Below are 23,770 nucleotides of genomic sequence, written 5' to 3'. Positions count from 1 at the left end.
TAACTCATTACTGCAGGATGACTGATACTGTGTGATTCCTCCCTGGGGTTGATAACTAGACTAGATGCCTTCTCAAAATTTGCTATATTCCAAAGAGGCTTTGTATCCCTAGGTTTCACAAATATTAAGCCTCAAAGTAACACTGATGTTTAAGGGGAAGCAAATTACTATAACCCTGGGATTTTTAATGTTCTCTGCAGGTTCCAGCTGTTGACTATGCAGGGCATCATGGAGTCTTCCTTTATGTTACAAAAAACTGATGAGGTTTTGGGTACATTGATTTGACCTCTCCTCTCTGACCTAGCTCTAACTCCTCCCAAATCTTTACTATATACTGTTATGAGACTAATATTCCCTAAAACCTGGGACGCCTGGGTGGCTCAGTCGGTTAAGTGTCCAACTTCAGCTCAGCTCATGATCTCACAGTCCATGAGTTCGGGCCCCGCGTCGGGCTCTGTGCTGACAGCTTGGAGCCTGGAGCCTGCTTCAGATTCTGTGTCTCCCTCTCTTTCTGCCCCTCCCTTGCTCATGCTCTTTCTCGGTCTCTCAAAAAATAAAGAAAAACATTAAAAAATTAAATGTTTCCATTACATTTCTCTTTCATTTATAACCACCAATCTCGGATCATATGAAATCTAAATGCAGTATCTAGCTTTTAAGACCTTCTAGGGGTGCCTGGTGGCTCAGTCGGTTAAGCATCCAACTTCGGTTCAGGTCACGATCTCACGGTTCATGGGTTCAAGCCCCACGTTGGGCTCTGTGCTGACAGCTCAGAGCCTGGAGCCTGCTTTGGCTTCTGTGTCTCCCTCTCTCTCTGCTCCTCCCCCACTCACGCTCTGTCTCTGTCTCAAAAATAAACATTTAAGACCTTCCCTGGCTTACATGCCAGGTAGGTTACTTTCACTGTCCCAGGTCCTCATCCACTGCTATTCTACATGGTTCCCTTTATTTGGGATTCCCTTTCATTCGTTCAGTTTCATATATTGAACATGTAGTTGTGCCAGGTAGAGGGAAACAAGGCAGAGCCCCTGTCGTTTAGAAACTCCAAGTCTCATGGGAGAGATAAGTAAATGACTGGGTTTGTAGGTAGGTCTAAGTAGAGGGTACTGAGGAAATACACAGTGGTGGAGCAGGAGAAATAAAGACAGCAGTGCTGTCCAAGCAATGACCAAGCAAATGGGGAAGAGCCAGCCAGAAGAAAGGAGATGGTACTATGGGGTGGGTGAGAAGACCCATCCCCCCAGGGAGAATATTCTCTGCCATTAAATCTACCCTAAATATCCTGCTCAAGTCTTGTCTCCTCTGAGGCTTATTTACTGGTCTCTTACTTGATATCACAGGAAAAAGAGAGCCATCTTTCCTGTCTTGTTTTTTTCCCCACCAATGAGGGCCCCTGGGGTTCTCCTGGCTTTGGTCTATGGTGACCAGCTGATTCGAAGACGAAACTAGGGAGGGGAGACACAGCACTTTTAAACATGAGCACAACTTGCACTCTTCCATCAGGGTCACCAGAGATTCTAAGTTGGATTTATGGGCACAAACTCAGACTGGAAATGAGTTTTTTATTTGCTTTTTACTTTATTTTTAATGAAACCTCCCCAGGTGGAGTATCATGGATTTGGGGTGGGATGTGGGCATCCCTGGGTACCTTAATCAAATCCTGTACAACAGCACTACCCAGATTTACATCAGACCTGTTATAGTTCTTATTCTTCCAGGCTCTGTTTGAGCTAGAAACCTATAAATAAAATATTCATAAGTCCTCCAATGTCTTTCAGTTCTGCATTATCACATTCTTTCTCATTAAACACAGCTGCAGCTGTTGGTAGCTTTCACAGGGGGTCAAGGCTAGCCTGTGGCCTGACACAAAAAACAGCTGTTCATTATGTATTCACTATATAGCGGTGTATGTAGAATTCAAGTTTGCAGAAGATGACCATAGACAAAACCCAAAATGCAGGTGAAGAAGGGAAGGGGAGCACTTTTGCAGGCCTCTTCCCAGGGGGCTAATAATTGACTCTAAAAAGGGAGAATCTATTTTGCGACAAGAAAATCTAGACATAACCAAGAAACCAACCTTAACTTCCCGTTTGGAACCTGAAATCAGTATCACTGTGTTTCAAGATACTCCGTTATCCTCTGCTCAAACTTGCGGAACTGGCTGGCTGCTTGTCTAAAGCTCTGTTACACCTGCCATTTGAGATGGAATCACTCAATGCAGTGGAAAGAAGTTTATAATGTGAAAATGCTCCACAGATCCATTGAAGAGTGCACACCCATGTTCATCAGCTGCACAAGCTCATTAGATTGGAGATTAGAGGCTTTTTTGTTAGGATTTGGTGGTGCTCACTCATTTTGACATTGTAAACACATGGTTGAAAATTCCACTGTTTCTCTGAGATGTCCTAATGATTATGTATCCATTAATTTGTTTAGAAAAATTGGCCCTACTGAGTACTTTATTAGCAGCCTGTTCAAAAAAGCTACTGTGTGGTTCTCCCTAACTTAAAATGCAAAAAGTTAGACGGTCACATATCTAGGTTTGAAGTAACACATGCAAAAATATGTTGCATAAGCATGAGTTTTGCCAAGCCCTTCTCTAGCTTGCAAGGTATAAACAATGGTAACTCAAGAAAGTACCAACTGTTGGTTGGAATAATTTTTATGTCTGCTTTACACATTTCTAATTCAGGTTTCTCTTTAGCATTAGCACCTTTATTTATACAGCTTTTATAATCTCATTACTTATCTTCTCCGTGATATTACTTGGTGGTCTTGAATTTTGAAAACTTTTCCTACCATCCATTTTTCTCTATTTCCTTAAATAAAAAGGCTGATTCTATTCCCAAGTCCCCAGGTACATCCAGTTCATTTGGCCTCTTGGTCTCTTTTCTATCACTTCCACATTTTCACATAATACTCATTTGCAAGATGAGCCCAAATCCCATCAGGAAATTCCACACAATTGTCTTTCACTCTCCCTCCATATTTAACCTTTTGCTTTTCCTAAATTCTTGCCAAGTTTTTTCCCCTTCTGTATGATAAGTATCACTTTGCACCGTGCATTACGGTTTTACTGTTCATGTCTTATTTACGTATTAGATTTTAGCCTCCTGAAAAGTCAGGACTTTGTAAAATGTATCTTTATGTTACCGCAGTGTCTTTTAAAGACTTCTTCATCTATTAAATCCTCAATTTAAATTTGTTGAATAAACGATGGACAGTAAAAGTAGAATGGCCTCTTGTAGAGGAAAATATAAGGCAAGAACCCAACGGTGGTTCCTGTCATTCCATTTAAATTAATTTTCATTTTTAGTTTTCATTAGTTTAAGCATGAATGCCCCTCAACTGGTATTTCACAGTAAGTAGCAAGACACCATATGAAAATATTTAACTTGCCTTTCTTGACGGGTTTGCTCCTCAGTAGTTTCCATGGCACATTCCAGAGAATTCTGGAGAGACTGAAGCTGATTCAAGGTCTCCTTCAATAAAAATCGAGTTACAAATTGTTCCAAGTTGGAGGCCTCTTGGTAGTCCTAAAGATGACCAAACAAAGGCAGTTACAAGTATGGGAAGGAAAAAATATCCAAGAATCGTTTTCCCCCATGTACCCAGCAATCTCAGATCAATCCTCGAGGAGAAACAGAGGCAGACATGTTGGCCCTGGAGGCTGGGGCAGAGCGCTATTCACCCACCAGCAGTTGAATACAAGAGCTGCAGAGACCACAGGAATATCTCTCATCTTCCACTGCACATGCATCAACATAAGGAAAAAGGACAAAACAAGCAGAATTATGGAACAGGCATATGTATAAAAGGAAAAGAATATTCTCTGGAGAAAAAAAAAGGTTGGAATGTGATTAACTCAGCTTGTTCTGTGCTTCATTTAAGTAACAACCACACCATCATGTATTTTCTCCATTATCAACTAAATGAAGTCACGTTTCAGCAACTGGCTTAGTTCCCTCTTGATGTATTTATTATGCCTGATCTGTATTATACTGAAGCCAAAGGAAATTATGTGTAGTTATCCCCAAACTCAGAAAATGTTAGGCATGGAATATTTAAACAGTTTGCTAAATCTGCTTATGTCCCTCCCTCACGAACCTACCTGAAGCTCAATTGTATCTAAATGCCACAAAAGCACTGTTCCTTCAAACAGCCCCAAGTCTACCCGGAGATCATTGCTTACAGAATAGCCGTACTTGCCAAGTTTAGTTTTGGGAGACAGGTGGGCTGTACGTGGTGCTACCTGCTGTTCTCTTCTACAGTCTCAGGGAGAACCAGGAAAGAAATGAAAATCAGGTTGGCATGGAATCCAGCTGCCCAAGCCACTCTTTCATGGCATGAGACCAGCCAGTGAAACCTCATTTTCTAGATTATTGGGTGGGAATGATACATACAAGTTCAGCTAAGAAGCAGATTTATCTAGCTCTGTCCCTAGATGACTTTTCACAGTTGAAAATACAAAACTGAAAGGAGTGACCGTGACAAGATAATGCCGGAAGTTACGAGGTGCGGGGACATCTCCTGTCATGGCTGGAAACTCAGAAAAACCAAGATGTAGTTATTTAATCTCTCTGGGTCTCAGTTTTCTCATTTACAAGTCAGGCTGTAACTCAGGCATATATTCCATCTCAAAATGGTCTGTGTTTCCAGCAACTCGGAATTAGGAAATACTGGATTGTGGCTTCCTGATGGGAATGACTTTGGAAATTTTCTTCTGACAGCAGAACCGCCTACTGCCCTAGAAACCTTCATTTCATTCCTATTTTGAAATCATTAAATGCCTCAATTATCAGTTTCTTTTTAAGTGCACTCTTGTAGGTGAACACAGAAAATTCCCTTATCTACCCTATCTAATGATCCGATTTGAAATGTAAAAATTTTCATGCCTTTAAACTCCACCTAAGAAACTAACCATAAACCAAAACATTACATGCTTATAAGAACCTAAGAGTTTTTGTGAGTTAATTCAAGGTAAAAACACACCACATATTTAGTTTTGTCAAACAGATTGCTACTCAGCAGCAATAAAAACTTCAAAAAATTATTTCTCGATGTGTTTTTTTTTAACTGAGAAAAACTTTCTTTTGAGAAGAAAATGTGATAGAAAAAAAGGCATGTGCTTGATTCTTTCCCCCTAGTCATTTCCCTTTTGAGAAAGCATATTTTTAAAATAGAATTTATTTAAAACATTTTTTTAAATAAAAACAATTTATTAAAATGCCAAGACAGCGTAATGGTGTAGTCAGAGATTATGCCAGTTACATTTGCATCTCAGTATACACCACGACTAATCCAAAGCCAAACTATGAAGTTTTATACCTATTCAGAGACAGCCTGTAAGGTGAAGCATACATTTACTGAGCAACGCATTGTCCCATCAGCCTGGCTCTTTCCTCAGTTAAATGCTAAGTATGTGTCACGTTAGAATGATAGAACTAATTGCATATCATTGCAATCAGATTTTAGCTTCTTAGACTCAAAGGTCACACCTTATACCTCTGTGGGCCTCATGGTGCCCACAACAGATAACTCACTCAATATTTGATTGTAGAGAAACTCCTCTAAGTCTAAAAATTGATTGCATTAGCTACTGTGGTCTTAACATATTACGATTTGGGTGACGTTTGAGTGCAATACTTAAGGACAGTTAAAATCTGACAACTGGCTATTCCACGGCAGCAAAGTAAGAAGTGATTTTGATACTGAGACATCTGTCTCCCTCTGATGAGAGTTTGCTGTCGTCACTAGTGACTCTTCAGACAACATTAAGAGGTGGCACAACCAGCTAATACACTGTGAATGGCTGATGCCTTGACATTGAGAGGGGTGGGAGATGGGGTTAAGGTTTTGGGGGACTCAGTTCTTTGAGTCAATACAAAGATTGGCTGTTACGTGCTACCACTCCTGGATCATGAGAAAAGAGCCTCTTTCTTTTCTTTTCTCTTTTCTTTTCTTTTCTTTTCTTTTCTTTTCTTTTCTTTTCTTTCTTTATCTTTATTTTTGAGAGACAGAGTGTGAGCAGGGGAGGAGCAGAGAGAGAGGGAGACACAGAATCGGAAGCAGGCTCCAGGCCCTGAGCTGTCAGCACAGAGCCCAACACAGGGCTCAAACTCACGAACTGTGAGATCATAACCTGAGCTGAAGTCTGACGCTCAACCGACTGAGCCACCCAGGCACCCCTAAAACAGCTTGTTTTCTAATATTCCTGTTTATCCTTCCAGACTCTACTCATGGCACCGCCTTGGTAGAGCCTTTCCTTTCCCTGATCTACCACTTTGCTTCGTGGGATTAGGCACACTTCCTTTCCCTTCTCTGTGTTCCGAGCCAGAGGAACTGGTTAATATGCAATTTATCACTGTATATTATAATGCTGTTCTACTTGCCCATCTCCCACATCCCAGGCGAGCTCTTTAAAGGTGGGAAATAAGAGGTGCTTGGGGGGCTCAATCAGTTGAGCTTCTGACTTTTGATTTTGGCTCCGGTCATGATCTCATGGTTCGTGGGACTGAGCCCCATGTCCGCCTCTGAGGGACAGCACGGAGCCTGCCTGGATTCTCTCTCCCTCTCTCTGCCTCTCTCCCACTTGTACATGTGCTCTCTCTCTCTCTCTCTCCCTCTTAAAATAAATAAATACACATTAAAAGAACCCATAAAGGTAGGAAATATACCTTATAATCATCTCTGCCTCCAGAATGCCCAGAACAAAGCCCAGCTCATAGCATGGTGCTTAAATGTTTAAAGGGTATGTGCACAACAGGACGCTACCTGTAGATTCAGGCACCAGAGGACGTATCTGGGCATCAGAAACTATTTTTGCCTTCCCCCAGGCACCAGCTGCTTCCCCCTGCCTCTCACCCTTGCCAGGGGCAGACACTGCCGTCCAGCCTGTCTGGTCGTGTGGGCTCTGCAATAAATGGAAATAAAGCTTTGTTCTTAACAGACTGTCCTCATTTCATTTTCTGGACCATGTGTTAGTCTTCTTTCCTTCCCTTCATCTGAATCCCAAGGTTTAGGACTGCAGACCCAGGTGGCATGGATTCAATCCCCCTTTCCTTCTCTGGGACGTGCAGCAGATGTTCCTTTGGAAGGTGGTGGCAAAAGAAGCAGATGGAAAATTAAATAGATAACAAGCGGAAAATGTCAAAGCCTGGTCCTCTTTATTCTCAACAAATGTGTTGGTTGTGCAGGTACAAAAAGGGGTCTTTGCATGCTGAACTCCCCGAAGACTAGTATGTTGGCTTAAGACACACATTCCTTTGAGCAAAATCCAGAAGGCGAGAAACTGGCAGAAAGAACATCCACTCGTCTACGAAAGCAGCAAAAACACGTACAGATGGGACCTGATATCCAGATTCTGCCACTTTTTTCAAAAACAGTTTAGTCCTTTATGTCTATTGGAAAGGTTATAGGCAAATGAAGGTTAATTATATGTTTCTCAGATCCCAATACTGTTTATTCATGTCTTTGACAACTGTCATTTAATCTTGAAGCGGAAATTGTTAACAAACTAGCATTAATATTTCCGTTTGTGCCTTTGGAAAGCCACACTGTGAACAATCCGCCTATTTCTTTTATATGGAGCTGGGACAGGGTGAGGATTTATTCAAGTAAAAACCCTAGCATTAGAAGCACAGTCCTTTAAATATCAGGTTTCTTAGGGCACTGCCTGTGCATCTTAATTGTCAGATCATTTCTCAGAAAGCAAGCCCCTGCCCATCAGGGTGATGGAAGAGCAGAGATTCCGGCTATTAACCCACCATGAATCATCTGAGTTAATTAGGAAAATCAGAGCATCAGTCTTCCCTGTTTGTATTTGCCCTACTTGAAAATTAATCAGGTCGGTGACATCCAGCCTCAGTGTCTTCTTGTTTATGAGATCAGATGCAATCGGACTTGGGTGGGGTGGGGGGGAGGGCTTCTGACTTCCTTTTGATCTAAGCCCTGCAGCTATCCCTGTTCTTGTGTGAGATGTCTGTGCCTGCTTCTGTAACAGGAAAAACTTCACTTCTACAAGGATAAGGGTATCTTTTTCTTTTTCTACTCCCCCGCAAACTGTTGCCCTTTAAAAACAGTAACTGGGGGCGCCTGGGTGGCTCAGTTGGTTGGGCGTCCGACTTTGGCCTAGGTCATGATCTCACCATTCCCGAGTTCAAGCCCCATGTCGTCGGGCTCTGTGCTGACAGCTCAGAGCCTGGAAACCGTTTCAGATTCTGTGTCTCCCTCTCCCTCTCCGCCCCTCCCCAACTCGTGCTCTGCCTCTATCTCTCAAAAATAAATAAACGTTGAAAAAAAATTAAAAAATAGTAGCTGGTTTACACTGCTTTATCTATGTCATATTTCTTTAGACATTCTTAGACTTTCATTTTAAATGACTTTTCTTTTAAACTGGGAGAGCACTATATCAAATTTAACCCTTAAAAAATAAAAAATAAATAAATAAGTAACTGGCCCTTAATTCAGAGTCTTAAAAATTGACTGAGGTTAATTCCAGATAGGTCTTTAGAAATTTTAGAGAGCAAAATGAGAGATTACAATATTTTCACATGCAGATCCCCAAGGATTCAAGGAATTATAGATTTGCAGGTTAGTGAAAGAAAAAAAACAAGGCTCTAATCGTGGAATAAAATGTTACTAAATAACCAATAAAGTTCAACAATTTTGAAGCCCCATCTTAACTAGCTATTCTATAGTTTGAAAGCAGAAAATACTTTAGAGATGAGTTGTATAATTTAACATCTTTACAATGGCAAACTCCACTGTAGAGGGCTCATGTTGAAATTATCAAAGATTGATTTCATGTAGGCTTCTTTCCTCTGGCTCCTTCTATTGTTGTGTTTTACAACAGAAGACTCTAACAAGAACATATGGCCCCTTGAATGTCTATGCCCAAAGAAGAATCCCATTCTGCTGCGAAGTGATCTTCTTCAAACAAGTAGAATTTTGGCAAAACCAAAAACAAAACAAAACAAAAAAAAAAACCAAAACCTGCATTTGAAGGTGGGAGAGTTGGCCCAAAATGAGGGTAAAGAGCTAACAGATGAAGTCTTGGGTTGCATTCATCATATTATTATCATAATAACACAGTGTGGTGATTAAGAATCTGGGTTTGAAGACAGTTACACATAAGTTCTAATCAGTGTTATGCTACTTAACAGGAGTGTGAGCTTGGGGAAGTATTCAACCTAAGTCCCTGTTTCCCTAACTACAGGTAAGAACAGTCAATCTCATAAACTAGTGAGGATTGAACGAAATAGAGCCTGTAAAGCACATGTTAAGCACATGCTAGCACATGTCTAGCTTATAGTTTCTGATAAATGTTCATCATTGCTATCAATCCATTGGAGTACGGATATTACAAAGTGTAATGCATAGGTAATTGGCTCAAAATTCACAAGGCCTGAACTTGAATGCTGTGATAACAGTTCACTTCAGAATTTTGCTGGGATAATTATAGGTTGGTGTTCAGTGTGTAGCAGACTCTTCACAAATATTAATTTTTTGGAGTTCCTTCTACATATATTTTGTACTGCACATCTGTTATCTTTCTTATTCAGAAATGTGTAACTTTTACACACATATTTCTTACCATATTGAAGCTGTGACTCATGGGATTCAAGCTTTGGGAAGGGTCAGTTAAAAATGTGGATTTCAGTGGATGCAAAAATTCTCAACAAGATACTAGCAAATCGAATCCAAAAGTACATTAAAAGAATTATTCACCATCATCAAGTGGGATTTATTTCTGGGATGCAAGGCTGGTTCAATATCTGCAAATCAATCAATGTGATATATACCACATTAATAAAAGAAAGGATAAGAACCTATGATCATCTCAATAGATGAAGATTAAGCATTTGACAAATTACAACATCCTTTCTTGATAAAAACCCTCAAAGTAGGGACAGAAGGAACATACCTCTATAGCATAAAGGCCATATATGAAAGACCCACAGCTAATATCATCCTCAATGGGCAAAACTGAGTGCTCTCCTCCTGAGATCGGGAACACAACAGGGATGTCCACTCTCACCACTGTTGTTTAACATAGTCCTACTCTCAGAAATCATCAACAAAAAGAAACAAAAGGCATCCAAATCAGCAACGAGGAGGTCAAACTTTCACTCTTTGCAAATGACATAATACTCTACGTAGAAAATCTGAGAGACTCCACTAAAAATTACTAGAACTGATACATGAAATCGGCAAAGTCACAGGATATAAAATCACCATTTGGAAATCTGTTGCATTTCTATATACCAACAATGAAGCAGCAAAAGAGAAATCAATGAATTGATTGCATTTACAATTGCATTAAAAACCATAAAATACCTAGGAATAAACCTAACCAAAGAGGGAAAAGATCTGTACTCTGAAAACTATAGAACGCTTATGAAAGAAATTGAAGAAGACACAAAGTAAAATGTCTATACTACCCAAAGCAATCTACACACTCAATGCAAGGCCTATCAAAATAACACCAGCATTTTTCATAAAGCTAGAACAAACAATTCTAAAATTTGTATGGAACCAGAAAAGACCCCAAATACTCAAAGTAATGCTGAAAAAGAAAACCAAAGCTGGAGGCATCACAATTCCAGACTTTAAGCTGTATTACAAAGTTGTAGTGATCAAGACAGAATGGTACTAACACAAAAATAGATACATAGATCAATAGAACAGAACAGAGAACCCAGAAATGGACCCACAACTATAAGGTCAATTAATCTTTGGCAAAGCAGGAAAGAATGGAAAAAAGACAGTCTCTTCAACAAATGGTGTTAGAGAAACTGGACAGTGATATGCAGAATGAAACTGGACCACTTCTTAAAGCATACACAAAAACAAATTCCAAATGGTGAAAGACCTAAATATGAGACAGGAAACCATCAAAATCCTAGAGAAGAAAACAGGCAGCAACATCTTTGACATGGGTTGGAGCAACTTCTTACTAGACGCATCACTGTACGCAGGGAAAACAAAAGCAAAAGTGAACTACTGGGACCTCATCAAAATAAATGGCTTCTGCACAGCAAAGGAAACAGTTAACAAAACTAAAAGGTAATTGATGGAATGGGAGAAGATATTTGCAAATGACACATCAGATAAAGGGTTAGTATCCAAAATCTATAAAGAATTTATCGAACTCAACACCTGAAAAACAAACCAGTGAAGAAATGGGTAGAAGACATGAATAGACACTTTTCCAAAGAAGACATCCAGATGGCTAACAGACACATGAAAAGATGCTCAGCATCCCTCATCATCAGGGAAATACAAAGCAAAACCACAATGAGATACCACCTCACATCAGTTACATGGCTAAAATTAACAACTCAGGAAACAACAGATGTTGCCGAGGATGTGGAGAAATGGGAACCCTCTTGCACTGTTGGCGGGAATGCAAACTGGTGCAGCCACTCTGGAAAACAGTGTGGAGGTTCCTCGAAAAATTAAAAATAGAATTATCCTACGACCTAGCCATAGCACTACTAGGAATTTATCCCAAGGCTACAGGAGTGCTGATTTGTAGGGGCACATATATCACAATGTTAATAGTAGCACTACCAACAATAACCAAATTATGGAAAGAGCCCAAATGTCACTCAGATGATGAATGGATAAAGAAGTGGTATATACATACAATGGAATACTACTCGGTGATGAAAAAGAATCAAATCTTGCCATTTGCAACAATGTGGATGGAACTGGAGTGTATTATGCCAAGTGAAATAAGTCAGAAAAAGACAGGTATTATATGTTTTTACTCATATCTGGAATTTGAGAAACTTAACATAAGACATAGGGGATGGGAAGGAAAAATAAGTTGCAAATAGAGAGGGAGGCAAACCATAAGAGACTCTTAAATACAAAGAACTGAGGGTTGATGGGACTGGGGGTTCAGGGAAAATGGGAGATGGCCATTGAGGAGGACATTTGTTGGGATGAGCACTGGGTGTTGTATGTAAGTGGTGAACCATAGGAATCACTGCCAAAGCCAAGACTACACTGTATACACTGTATGTTAGCTAACTTTACAATAAACTATTAAAAAAATTAAAAATATAACTACCCTATGACCCAGAAATTGCAGTACTACCTATTTATTCAAAGGATATACAAATACCAAGGGACACCCCAGCATTTATAGCAGCATTATCAACAATAGCCAAATCATGGAAAGAGCCCAAAATATCCATCAACTGATTAATGGATAAAGGTATACATTACTCAGCCATCAAAAAGAATGAAATCTTGCCATTTGCAACAATGTGGATGGAGCTAGAGTGTATTATGCTAAGCAAAATAGGTCAGTCAGAGAAAGACAATTACCATTTGATTTTACTCACTTGGAATTTAAGAAACAAAACAGATGAAGATAAGGGAAGGGGGAAAAACAGAGGCAAGCAAACCATCAGAGACTCTTAACAACAGAAAACAAACACTCAAACTACTCCTGAAGCCAATACTACATGTTAACTAATTTGAATTTAAATAAAATCTTAGAAGAAAAAAAACCACAAAAGCCAACCAACAAACAAAACAAAACAAAATGTGAAGTTCACCTGCAAAAGAAATTAAAAAATGTTTCTATTCTTGATTTATTTCTCATCAAGGATAGCACAGGGGACCCAACTTCTTGCATTCCTATTTATAACCTCTGAATTCTTTAAGCCATATCCTCTTCCAGATCATTTCATTTTCCAGACCCTCTTCAAAATTCCTTTTCAGTCTCTAACCTGATTTTATTTCCTTTTCCCTTTTTCTCCCCCAGATCTTTGTATGTATATGGGTGAAGCCACTATAAGTCTGGTTCTAGTCACCTGGGCCAATTCCCTTATTCTGCATCACAGAAGTGTAGAACCTAGAAAAATCATAACAGGAGGATTTGGGGAAGATGGCCACATTGGTGGCATAGCTTTTGAAACTCCTGGAATCCACTCATAAAGGCAGAGCAAACAGATAAGAACAACAACAAAACCCCCACCAACAACAAATACAACAAAACGAGATTTGAAGGTATTATCATGAAACTCAAATTACAAGTGGGTAGGAATAAAATCGCTGACAGGCACAAAATCTGCACGGCATGGTACCACTGGGTATACAGGAAGAAACAAAGGGAAGTAATGGGCTGTGTGACAGACCTGAGGACAGAAGGACTCCAAGACAGCTAACAAATATTCACTAGAAAGCATAATTAGCTAACTTGAGAACATCAGCTAAACCTGGAAAGAGTTTTATCCAAAAGTGGGTGAACATAAATATCCTGGTAAAGCCTATAGGGCTGGAACCGTGGAGGACCCGTGGACTCTTAAAATCAACTAGCTAATACTGTAAGCTAGGAGGGCCCCACATTGAAGGGAAACGGTGGGGAGTCAAATCAAAGCTGAGCAGGACAGGGTCACAGAGATTTTAAAGAAAAGAAGATTCACTTAAAAGGAGGGGAGAGTAACAGAGCCAGGAACTCTCAGAGGGAAAGTCACTAAATTTTTTCAATACTACAAGACAGCCTCTGACAAGGGAGCTCTGTGAAGCCAGAAAAAGTATTATGTACATAGGCATCTTTTAAAAATTCAGGAAAATTAGTATTTTTTTAAAGTGGGCTACAGAAAAGTATTAAGGTTCAATTTTATATAATGTATTATAAGAAAATGGAAATTAAAGAGCAGAACACCATTACTGCAGACAATGAAAGCACACCAGAAAGACAAAGTTCACAAAACAGATGAAAAGTATAACTAAGTATTTTAAAATGAGAAAAGAATGGAGAAAAGAAACTGAAAAAAATGAAAGAACAACAAGAATCAGATTTTCTCAGAAACAAGGTGACAAAATTCAGAAAAGAATTAGACATAGAAGAAAATTATTTCATAAATTAAGTCTAAATTAGAAGGAACACAAGAACACATAAACATAACAGATAATACCTTAATAAATAAAAATAAAAAGGAGGCAGTCCTTTAAAAATCAAAAGGAAATAAGGAAAAGCAAAAAGACTGGAGAAAAAATGACAAATATTGAAGACAAAGAATACTCAACACACTATAATAGAGTTCTTTTTTTTTAAATTTCTTTAATGGTTATTTACTTTTGAGAGAGAGAGAATGAGCGGGGGAGGGGCAGAGAGAGACAGAGACACAGAATCCGAAGCAGCTTCCAGGCTCTGAGCTATCAGCACAGAGCCCGATGTAGGGCTCAAACTCACGAACCGTGACCTGAGCCGAAGTTGGACACTCAACCAACTGAGCCACCCAGGTGCCCCTAGCGTTCTTAAAGAAGTACCGAAACCATTACAGGAACAGTGCCAACACTAGACTCTATTATTCAAAAATGCTTTAATTAATTAATTTTTTTTTTTTTTGAGAGAGAGCAAGCATGAGTTGGGGAGGGGCAGAGAGATAGGGAGAGAAAAAATCCCAAGCGGTTCCACTCTGTCAGAACAGAGTCTGACTCAGGGCTTGATATCATGACTGCGAGATTATGACCTAAGCTGATATCAAGAGTCAGATGCTTAACTGATTGAGCCACCCAGGCACCCTAAGAATGCTTTTCTGAAATATGAAGACTTGAAAGTAGATATTCAAAGTGTGAAAGGTGAAATAAAATGAAGTCATGGATGACAAGGGTTGTAAAATGGAGTCGGAAGATCATTAAGGAGGTGAGCCTTATGCATACCATCTCATAGGTGGAACCATGAACTTTTGAACTGGACCAAACCACGGATAATCAAGGATTCTGCAAGAACACCTATAACTTGGCACTGTATGAGACTCTTGCTTAGTGATAGCCTTAGCAACTAATTATGTTTAGGTAAGATTAGTGTTCTGTACCCAACATCAATCAAAATTCTTTCTAAACAACTTATAAGGGCATTATCATTTTGTCATTAAAAATCCCTGAATCTTGCTCCCTAGGGGGACACTATTTGGATTGCTACCCAAATCTGTGTACCCCAAATGGCAATTATTTGCTCCCAAATAAATGCTTTTGCTTATTAATTCCTGCCTATTGAGAATTTTAGATTGACCAAAGCACACCATATACCTAACAATATCAGCTCAGAACAAACATCAAGGCACATTTCTATAAAATTATTGGGCTTTAAAAGCCAAAGAAACAAATTCTTTGCGCACTTAGACATAAAGAGCAAATGACTTGTGGGGTTAAAAAAAAAAACAAACAAACCCAGGGGTGCCTGGGTGGCTCAGTTGGTTAAGTGACTGACTTTGGCTTGGGTCACGATCTCACAGTTCGTGGGTTCAAGCCCCACATCAGGCTGTGTGTTGACAGCTTGGAGCCTGAAGCCTGCTTTGGATTCTGGGTCTCCCTCTCTGTCTTCTTCTCCCCCGCTTGTTCTCTCTCTCTCTCGCTCTCTCTCAAAAATAAACATTAAACAATATTAAAAAAAAACCACCCAAAACTGGATCACCGTGAGACTTTCCAAAAGCAACATTTTTATGCCAGAAGAAAGTGAACTGCACCATGAGAAGGCAATCAGCAAAATCTAGACTATGAGCACCTCTCTAAAGAATTGCAGGGTTACCTGTAAATTCAAAGAGATGTTAACACACATTAAAATGGGCACAACTAAAGTAAAGATTTTAGAGACGAATATCAGTGTGATGAAACCGTAATACCATGCAAAGGAATGATTACTAGAAGAAATCTGTTTGGTCGTTATATCCAGGTGGAGAGAAGACAATTGGGACAAGGCACATGGAAGATCTGGGGGTGCTGGTAGGTTTGGGTTTTGATCTGGGTGGGGGTTTAAAGAGTGTTTGCCTATAATCATTAGGTTCTACATGTGATTTTTGTGACTTTCCTCCTTTTCATTTTATTTTTATAAAAGGTAAGATATGTGTAGGAACCAGCCTGGTAGAGATACACTAGCCTCATATTTTTGAGAGACTGTGGGAGTAGAAAGATAAGGTCTATAAAATACAGAAGTCTTTGGCAGGCACCAGGACAAGAAAATCTGTAAACACTTCCAAATTAGTAATTTTTATCACCTCTCATATACTATCTGCTCAACTGCTAGCCTGTATTTTTCTGGAGTGTAACATAGAACCAAATGTTAAATTTTTCAGTATGAAGAGCACAGAGCTATATTTACACATGATTTGGGCTAAATTTATGTTTGTTGATGTTGTTAATAGAAGATCATTAAAATTTCTTCCCCATAAATATGCTGCTTTCTACCTTATAACTCACACGCTTTTCTTTGAATATCATTTTTAAGCACATGTAATACCTCAAGGGTAACATGCACTTGTAATCTGACTCCTTCTAAACAGTGTTATGTGTCAGATGGATAGTTCTATTTTAACCACAATCTTAAAATATGTGGAGTTAGTATGTCTAAGTTACTGAATTTTTCAGAGACAAATACATCTTCAAACGTCATTTGTGATCTTTCAGCTTTCAAAGACATAATATCTTTATCTTTGGTCTAAACAAACTCTATGACAGAGGAAAAAAGAGTTTTAAAATATTAGGAGCATTTACAAACAGAATATATGGGAAATAGTAGATGCTTAATATATATGAGTACTGACACATTTTTGGATTTCATTTGCATTTGTGGCTCACTTATAAATAGAATACCAAAACATTCCAGTAACTTTTTGTAAAGGAAGAAATATCACTGGTAATAGATCACTTCTTCAGAATAATAAATAGGCAAGTATTTTCACCAGTGGGACTGAAATAATTACAAATGTTGTATTTCATTAAATATGAAGTGCCATTAATTATAACATGCATCTTTTTTTTTTGTATTTTGTACACCACTAGGAAATAAAAATATCTGTAATTCAGTGTTATACCATCAAGTGCAAGTTTGTATCCCAACTGCATAGATATTAAAAAATGAAAAAATACACATCTTAGAGATTGATGAAATACAGGGTTTTGCCACATTTCAATATGGTAATGACTAACAACAAGAATACAGATGATCTCTTTGTACCTTAGTTTCATCCTGTTATGTCTTTCACATTTTAAAGATATTATACTGAGAGACAACACTGAACATTTCTGCTACAGAGTCAAGAAAACGGTCAATGCAAGAAGGAACTGGCTACAGGCTGAAATCACAGCCACGACTTGCCTTTCTTAAAACTGGGTTTGTGGCAAAGTCTCCTGGCTTGCTTTAGAAATATCTAGACAGGCTTAGTTGAAATCTTCCTAAGCATCCAGAGGAATAAGTTAGGCATTCATGGTAGAAGTGTTTCTAGGGTATAAGGTCACTAAAATAATGCAACTTGCTGATACATACGCACACCCTAGGTGGATTTCAAATAATAAAGACCCCCTGATTCCTAGAGGATTAAAAATATATGGGGAACTATACAGGAAACACACATAACAGAACAATGGATTATAAAAACCTACCTAGATCCTCTTTTCTAAAAAAAAGTCTTCTAGATGATTATACAGATTACTTACAATCAATTCTGAATATCTTATTTTCAAACTGGTAAATTGGAAGGTAGTACATTAAAAAATTTACTGGAAGCTCTGCTTTTGTTAACAGAACTTGTTAAATTTCCTAAAAAATACTTCTTTTACAAAATTATTAAAAGTATGACAAATATTTCAAAAGTATAGCCAAGCTTCTAAGAAAGTAAGAAAAAACCCAACAGTGCCCCAAATGAACAGGAAACAGATACACATACTATGAACAGGAAACACCCACAGACTATAATCTAGCACTGAAATCCTTGCTGTACTGTAAGCATTTCTGTAGCCAGAAGCTTCAAGTTTCAGATTGTAATAATTTTGGGGAGGAGATGAGTCAAGGTGGAGGGTTGGATTTGGAACACAGAAGTGATCATTATTGCCCATAAACAAAGGAAGACGACATTTTGTCTCAGGCTTAGCTATGAATACAAAAAATTCTTGAAAACTTATAACCAAAGCTAGTCCACATTAGAGTCTGAAGTTCAATATCTCTACCTGCAGGATCCAGGAGATCCCTAAACTGAGAGATTAATTTAAAGTACTTCTGTATTAGTAATATCCTGGGCCACCTATCATAAAAAATATATTCTCTGTTTAGGATATACATTATCAAACCAGATTTCTCAGAATACCCAAAGATTTAATCATACAAGTATGAATTCACAGCTGAAAAAATTTCAGTCTAACCATGTATCCATATTGCACAAAGAAAAAAAGAATCCTAAAAAAGACCAGAAACATGCTTCAATGATCAAAGAAATTAAAAAAAAAAAAAGTAGTTGAAACATGAGAAAGGAAAGAGAGATTATAACAGAGAGGCAGGCAGATTTCAAAGGAAGCAAGAAAGAACTTTGAAAAAAGGAATTAAATACTCAATGGCTAGGTTAAATATGAGATTAGATACAGATAAGGAGAGAATTAGGGAATTAGAATATAAATCTGAAGTAATTACCAAATTGAAGGACAAAGATGGACAATATGCAATAAAAGAGACAGAGAAAGGGAAAGGATCTAACTTTCTACACAATTCTAATAGGTGGGCAAAGAAAACTGAAAAGAGGCAACAGCCGAAAATTTTGCAGCACTGAACCAGGGTATGACATCTCAGATTCTGGAATCATAGCAGATGCCAAGCAGAATAAATAAAAGAGATATCAGCACTTGAATGCAATATAATAAAACTTCTTAAATAACCGAAGTACTAATATTTTATTTTCTCTTCCCTCCTGAGGAACCTACAGCTGAAACAGCATGAATAAATCCTTGTTCCAGCTCCCTCTGGACATGCAGCTGTTACACCAGTAGATGTGCTCTTCTATCTGCCACAAGGCAGAAGAAATTCCAATCATCAGCTCTCGCTTTTAGAATTCACCACAAGTAAGTGGTGAATCTCTCCCAAAGTCCCTTAAACTCCAGGGTAAAAGTGATGAATATTTTTCATGGGTCTCTTAAAGTCCTCCACTAGCTTAGACAAATCATCTGAAATTTCATTTTAGACTTTCAGCAAATAAAGGCTATATTGGACCTTCACAATTTTTCACAGACTATATTGGACTTTCCCCGGCTCCCTTTTAAAGTTACTGGTCCTGCATTTTTGCCTTATTTTTTCTATGATATGTTCTTATTTTTCCTTATTGATTTACAGAACATCTTTAAATGTTCTTGATACTAGTCCTTTGATAGCTGAGTTTTACAAATACATTCTCCTGCTTTTTGTTTTTTTTTTTTTCAAATTCTAAGTGCTATCTTTTTTTTTTATGTGAAATTTATTGTCAAATTGGTTTCCATACGACACCCAGTGCTCATCCCAACAGGTGCCCTCCTCAATGCCTATCACCCACCCTCCCCTCCCTCCCACCCCCCATCAACCCTCAGTTTGTTCTCAGTTTTTTAAGAGTCTCTTATGCTTTGGCTGTCTCCCTCTCAGTGCCATCTTTTGAAGTATAGATCTTCTTGAATATATTAAAGTGAAAGTGATCAGTTATACTATTATACTGTGTATCAATATATACACAGATATATTACTGTGTTCTAAATCTTGTTTATGAAATCCTATGCTATGCCAAAGTTACATTTTCTAATATAAAAAACCTCTTAAATCTTTACTCTTTTTCCATACTTTTTTTGCCAAAATTATCACAAGTTAGATTTCTACAGATCTTCTATTGGTTTGAAGATATACAATTTCTGTTTTACATTGATTTTTTCTTGCTGAACTGTCTTATTCATTCCTCCTAGAATGATGATTCTATGTTTTAACTTCTCACTCAATTCTTTGTCTCTTAATCTCATATTTTCTAGATTTTTGTCTCTTTGAACCATATTCTGTGTGATATCTTCAATTCTACCTTCAAGTTCCCTTATTCTCTTTCCCACTATATCTAATCTACTTTTAAACTGGTATCCTGATGTTTTAATTTCAGTTATTATATATACTTCACTCATACCAATTGTTTTGGTTCTTTCTCAAAATTTCTTGGTCTTTTTTGTATACTCTTGCCCAATTTCTCACATTTTTAACCCCACCATAAACTTATATGAATATATTAATATATTTATTCCCTGATATTTTCAGTGTATACAGTTTTGGACTATGAGTTGAAATGTTTTTATAATATTGCTACATATTACTTGCAAGATTAATCTTTGAAACTTATTGGACAAGATTAAAAGAAGATTAAAAGAGGATTTTTGATTTTATTTGTGTCTAGTTCCTAGGGGTACCTTATTTTGGAATAATTTTAAATTAAATTCTTAGCTTGAGGCTACTCCCACTACACCCCACTACACAGGAAGTTTAAATGTGGCTTGAAAATTCACGAGGGCTGACTTGTAGTTATAATTCTCGGCTACCCTTTGTTTATTCAGTGCGGAGGATAATTAGAGGTAATTTTCCTTGTTGTAAAGAGTGAAACTCTTTGTGTTCCAAGTTTATGCAGTTAGTCTCTTATTGGAATTCTTAACATGCAGATGGGTCTCTTCTTGGACAGCCTCCTTGGGAGCATGGCTAGGCTTTCTCTCTTTCTCGTGTTGTTCTTTAAGTCTCAAAAAGTCAAGTAAAAGGTCACTGGGTTAAAGCCAGCTTCCCAGAACTGCTTATTTCTTTGAGGTCTGTCTTTCACTTAGATATTGGCCTATCAGGAACCTTTACTTTCTTTCCAGGTAATTGACACATTTATGAATTAAAAAAGTATATTGTGTCCATCATTTTTATTTTGTATAAATAAGAGGATTTTTCAAGGAACTATTACTCCATTACTGCCATAACAGATGTCGCTAATTACTTTCTACGAATTACTTTATGTAAGCCTCACAAACTTATCAAAAATTAAGTAAGGTCTTAAGGTCATAAGTTTTGACTTTTTTGTTCATGAATAATAATTGGTCTATGAGAAAAAAATTAACAAAAACCAACTTTACTTTAAAAACCTGTTGACTCTTATCATGCAAACCTACATATATAGACTAAAGTTGCTTAAAAGTTAGGACACGTTTTCTGTAGACATAGCAATATTAAAACTTTAAATTAAAAAGATAAATAACTTTCACTTTTAATGTGACAATTTGGTCACTATAAATCAGAAAATGCAGACAAACAATGTAAGATGTTAAAATGATTATTCCAGGACTTCCAGGGAATATGGCAGAGTAGAAGGACCCTAAACTCACCTTGTCCCACAGATGAAACTAAATAACACTCACATCAGTGCAAATAACCAGGAAAACAATCTGAATGCTGGCAGAACAAACTCCTGAACTAAATGTAGAGAAGAAGCCACGATGAAGAGGGTAGGGAGTATACAGTGGGGAGCTATTCTGGCCACCTGAGGGAGGGAGCAATGGGCACAGAGAGGGGCAAGAAACAGACTATCACACTGGGGAGCCTGCACAGGGAAGAATTCCCACAGCATCTGGCTTTGGAAATCAGTGGGGTCGAGTTCTGTGAGTTCTTAGAACAAGCAATACTTAGAATCTAGAACTTTAAAAATCAGGAGGCTCAGCTCTGGGAGAGCCCAGAGGGCCACAGAAAGTGGAGTCCCCACCCTTAAAGAGATAACACAACAAACAGCTCTTCTACACAGAACCAGCAGCTTGAAAAATGCTTGGGGTACACAGGAGGGAGAGTTAAGTTACTAACCTCAGAGTTTGCTGAGGGACTTCTACAGGAATAAAAAGCTGGCAGGTACCATTTCCTTCCCCTGCCCCCCCAGCATGGTGCTGGCATTCACTACCTAACTTGCTTACCCTATACTCCACCCTTGCCAGCTAGAGCTATCTCGGTACTCTCACTGTGGGTCCCCTCCCCCAGAAGATAGGCACAAACCTTGCCAACACCGTGTCTCCCCACCTCCCAAGGAGGATGTACACACCTCGTTAAAACTACACTTCATGCCTCCACTTTGTGGAGTGGCCTAGCTGGTCAGGTCTCTCCAGTAGCTGCATGTCCCAGGGGGAAAAGGACCAGCACATGCAGCTTGCAGTACTCCACACCTATACACGCACACCTTGTAGAGCACCCTGGCTGGCTGGGTCTTCACAGTGGCTGGTCCTATCCTATGAAGAGGATCAGTGCCACCTTCTTAAAAGTGCTTGCCCTGCCCACTACTTTCAAGAGCAACAGACACAGCTAACTTTTCCTAACAGAGACAGACACAGATTGTTAGGCAAAATGCAGAGACAGAGGAATATGTTCCAAATGAAAGACAAAATTGCAGCTAGAGGCTAAGGGCTAAAGTGAAAGTGAGATGAGTAATATGCCTAATAGAGAATTTAAAGTAATGGTCATAAACATACTCACTGGACTCGAGAAAAGAGTGAAGAACCTTAGTGAGACCCTAAACATAGAGATAAAAAAGAATCAATCAGAAATGAAGAATATACTAATTGAAGTTAAAAGTATATTTAATGGAATAGAGGAAGGCTAGGGGAAGCAGAGAAATGAATTAATGACCTGGAAGACAGAGTAATAAAAAGTAATTGAGCTAAGTGAGAGAAAAAATAATTATGCTAAATGACAATAGACTTAGGGAACTCAATGACTCCATCAAGCATAATATTATTCCCATCATAGGGATCCCAGAAGAAGATATAAAAGAGGGTAAAATTTTATTTGAAGAAATAATATCTGAAAACTTCCCTAATCTGAAGAAACAGATATTCAGATCCAGAAGGCACAGAGATTCTCCAACGAAATCACTACAAGGTCAACACCAAAACATAGTAATTAATATGGAAGAAAGTAGTGAGAAAGAAAAAAATTTAAAATTAGCAAGAGAAAAGAAGACAGTTACATACAAGGGAAACCCCATAAAGCTATCAGCAGATTTTTCAGCAGAAACATTGCAGGCCAGAAGGGAATGGTATGATAACATTCAAAGTGCTTATAATCTGCAACCAAAAATACTCTATCTAGCAAGGCTATTATTCAGAATAGAAGGAGAGATAAAGTGTTTCTCAGACAAACAAAAACTAAAGGAGTTCATGACCACTAAATCAGCCTTATAAGAAATATTAAAGGCTACTCTCTGAGAGAAAAGGAAAGACTATAACTGAGAATATGAAAAGTAGGAGACATGGAAGAAGTAAAAATAAGTATTTCTGTAAAATCAGTCAAGAGATTCATAAAATCAAAGAATGTAAAAAAGGAAACCATTTACTTAAAACATAGAGGGGAAAAGAATAAAGAATGTGTTCAAACTTAAGAAACCATCAACCTCATATAGACTGCTATATGCAGAAGATGTTACATACAAACCTAATGGGTAACCACAAATTAAAAAACCAGCAATAGATACGCAAAGAATAAAGAGAAAGGAATCCAAGTATATCGTTAAGGAATCTCAACAAACCATGAAAGAAAGCAAGAGAAGAAAGGAACAGAGAAAAGCTTAAAAAAGCAACAAAACAATTTTAAAAATGGCAATAAATACATATCAATAACTACTTTGAGTGTAAATGGACTATAGGCTCTAATCAAAAGGCATTGGGTAACAAAGTGGATAAAAAAACACGACCCGTCTATATGCTGCCTACAAGAGACTTGTTTCAGACCTAATGACACCTGCAGGTTGCAAGTGAGGAGATGGAGGAACACTTATTATGTAAATGGATGTGAAAAGAAAGCCATGGTAGAAATATTTATATCAGATAAAATAAACGTTAAAAACAAAGATGGTAACTCTTGTTTCCAAAGACAAAGAAGGGCACCAAATAGTAATAAACAGGACAATCAAACAAAATGATATAACAATTGTACATATTTATGCACCCAACACGAAAGCACCCAAATATATAAAAG

At 38.1% G+C, this 23,770-nt stretch overlaps 1 protein-coding gene across 2 annotated transcripts in view; it reads right to left on the bottom strand.

Annotated features, from left to right (window-relative positions):
* The window catches only part of NECAB1 (N-terminal EF-hand calcium binding protein 1), a 197,788-nt gene that overhangs the window by 47,368 nt on the left and 126,650 nt on the right, over positions 1-23,770 (bottom strand). For both annotated transcript variants that reach the window (XM_003999959.6, XM_011291311.4), the window contains exon 6: positions 3,400-3,536. In XM_003999959.6, the coding sequence (XP_004000008.3) occupies positions 3,400-3,536 (137 nt within the window). The remainder of the gene's footprint in view (positions 1-3,399; positions 3,537-23,770) is intronic.

Source organism: Felis catus, chromosome F2 (genome assembly GCF_018350175.1).
Source record: "Felis catus isolate Fca126 chromosome F2, F.catus_Fca126_mat1.0, whole genome shotgun sequence".
In the NCBI taxonomy this organism is placed as follows: domain Eukaryota; kingdom Metazoa; phylum Chordata; class Mammalia; order Carnivora; family Felidae; genus Felis; species Felis catus.
Note: the sequence above shows the minus strand (reverse complement) of the source record. Positions and strands in the feature narration are given on the sequence as shown.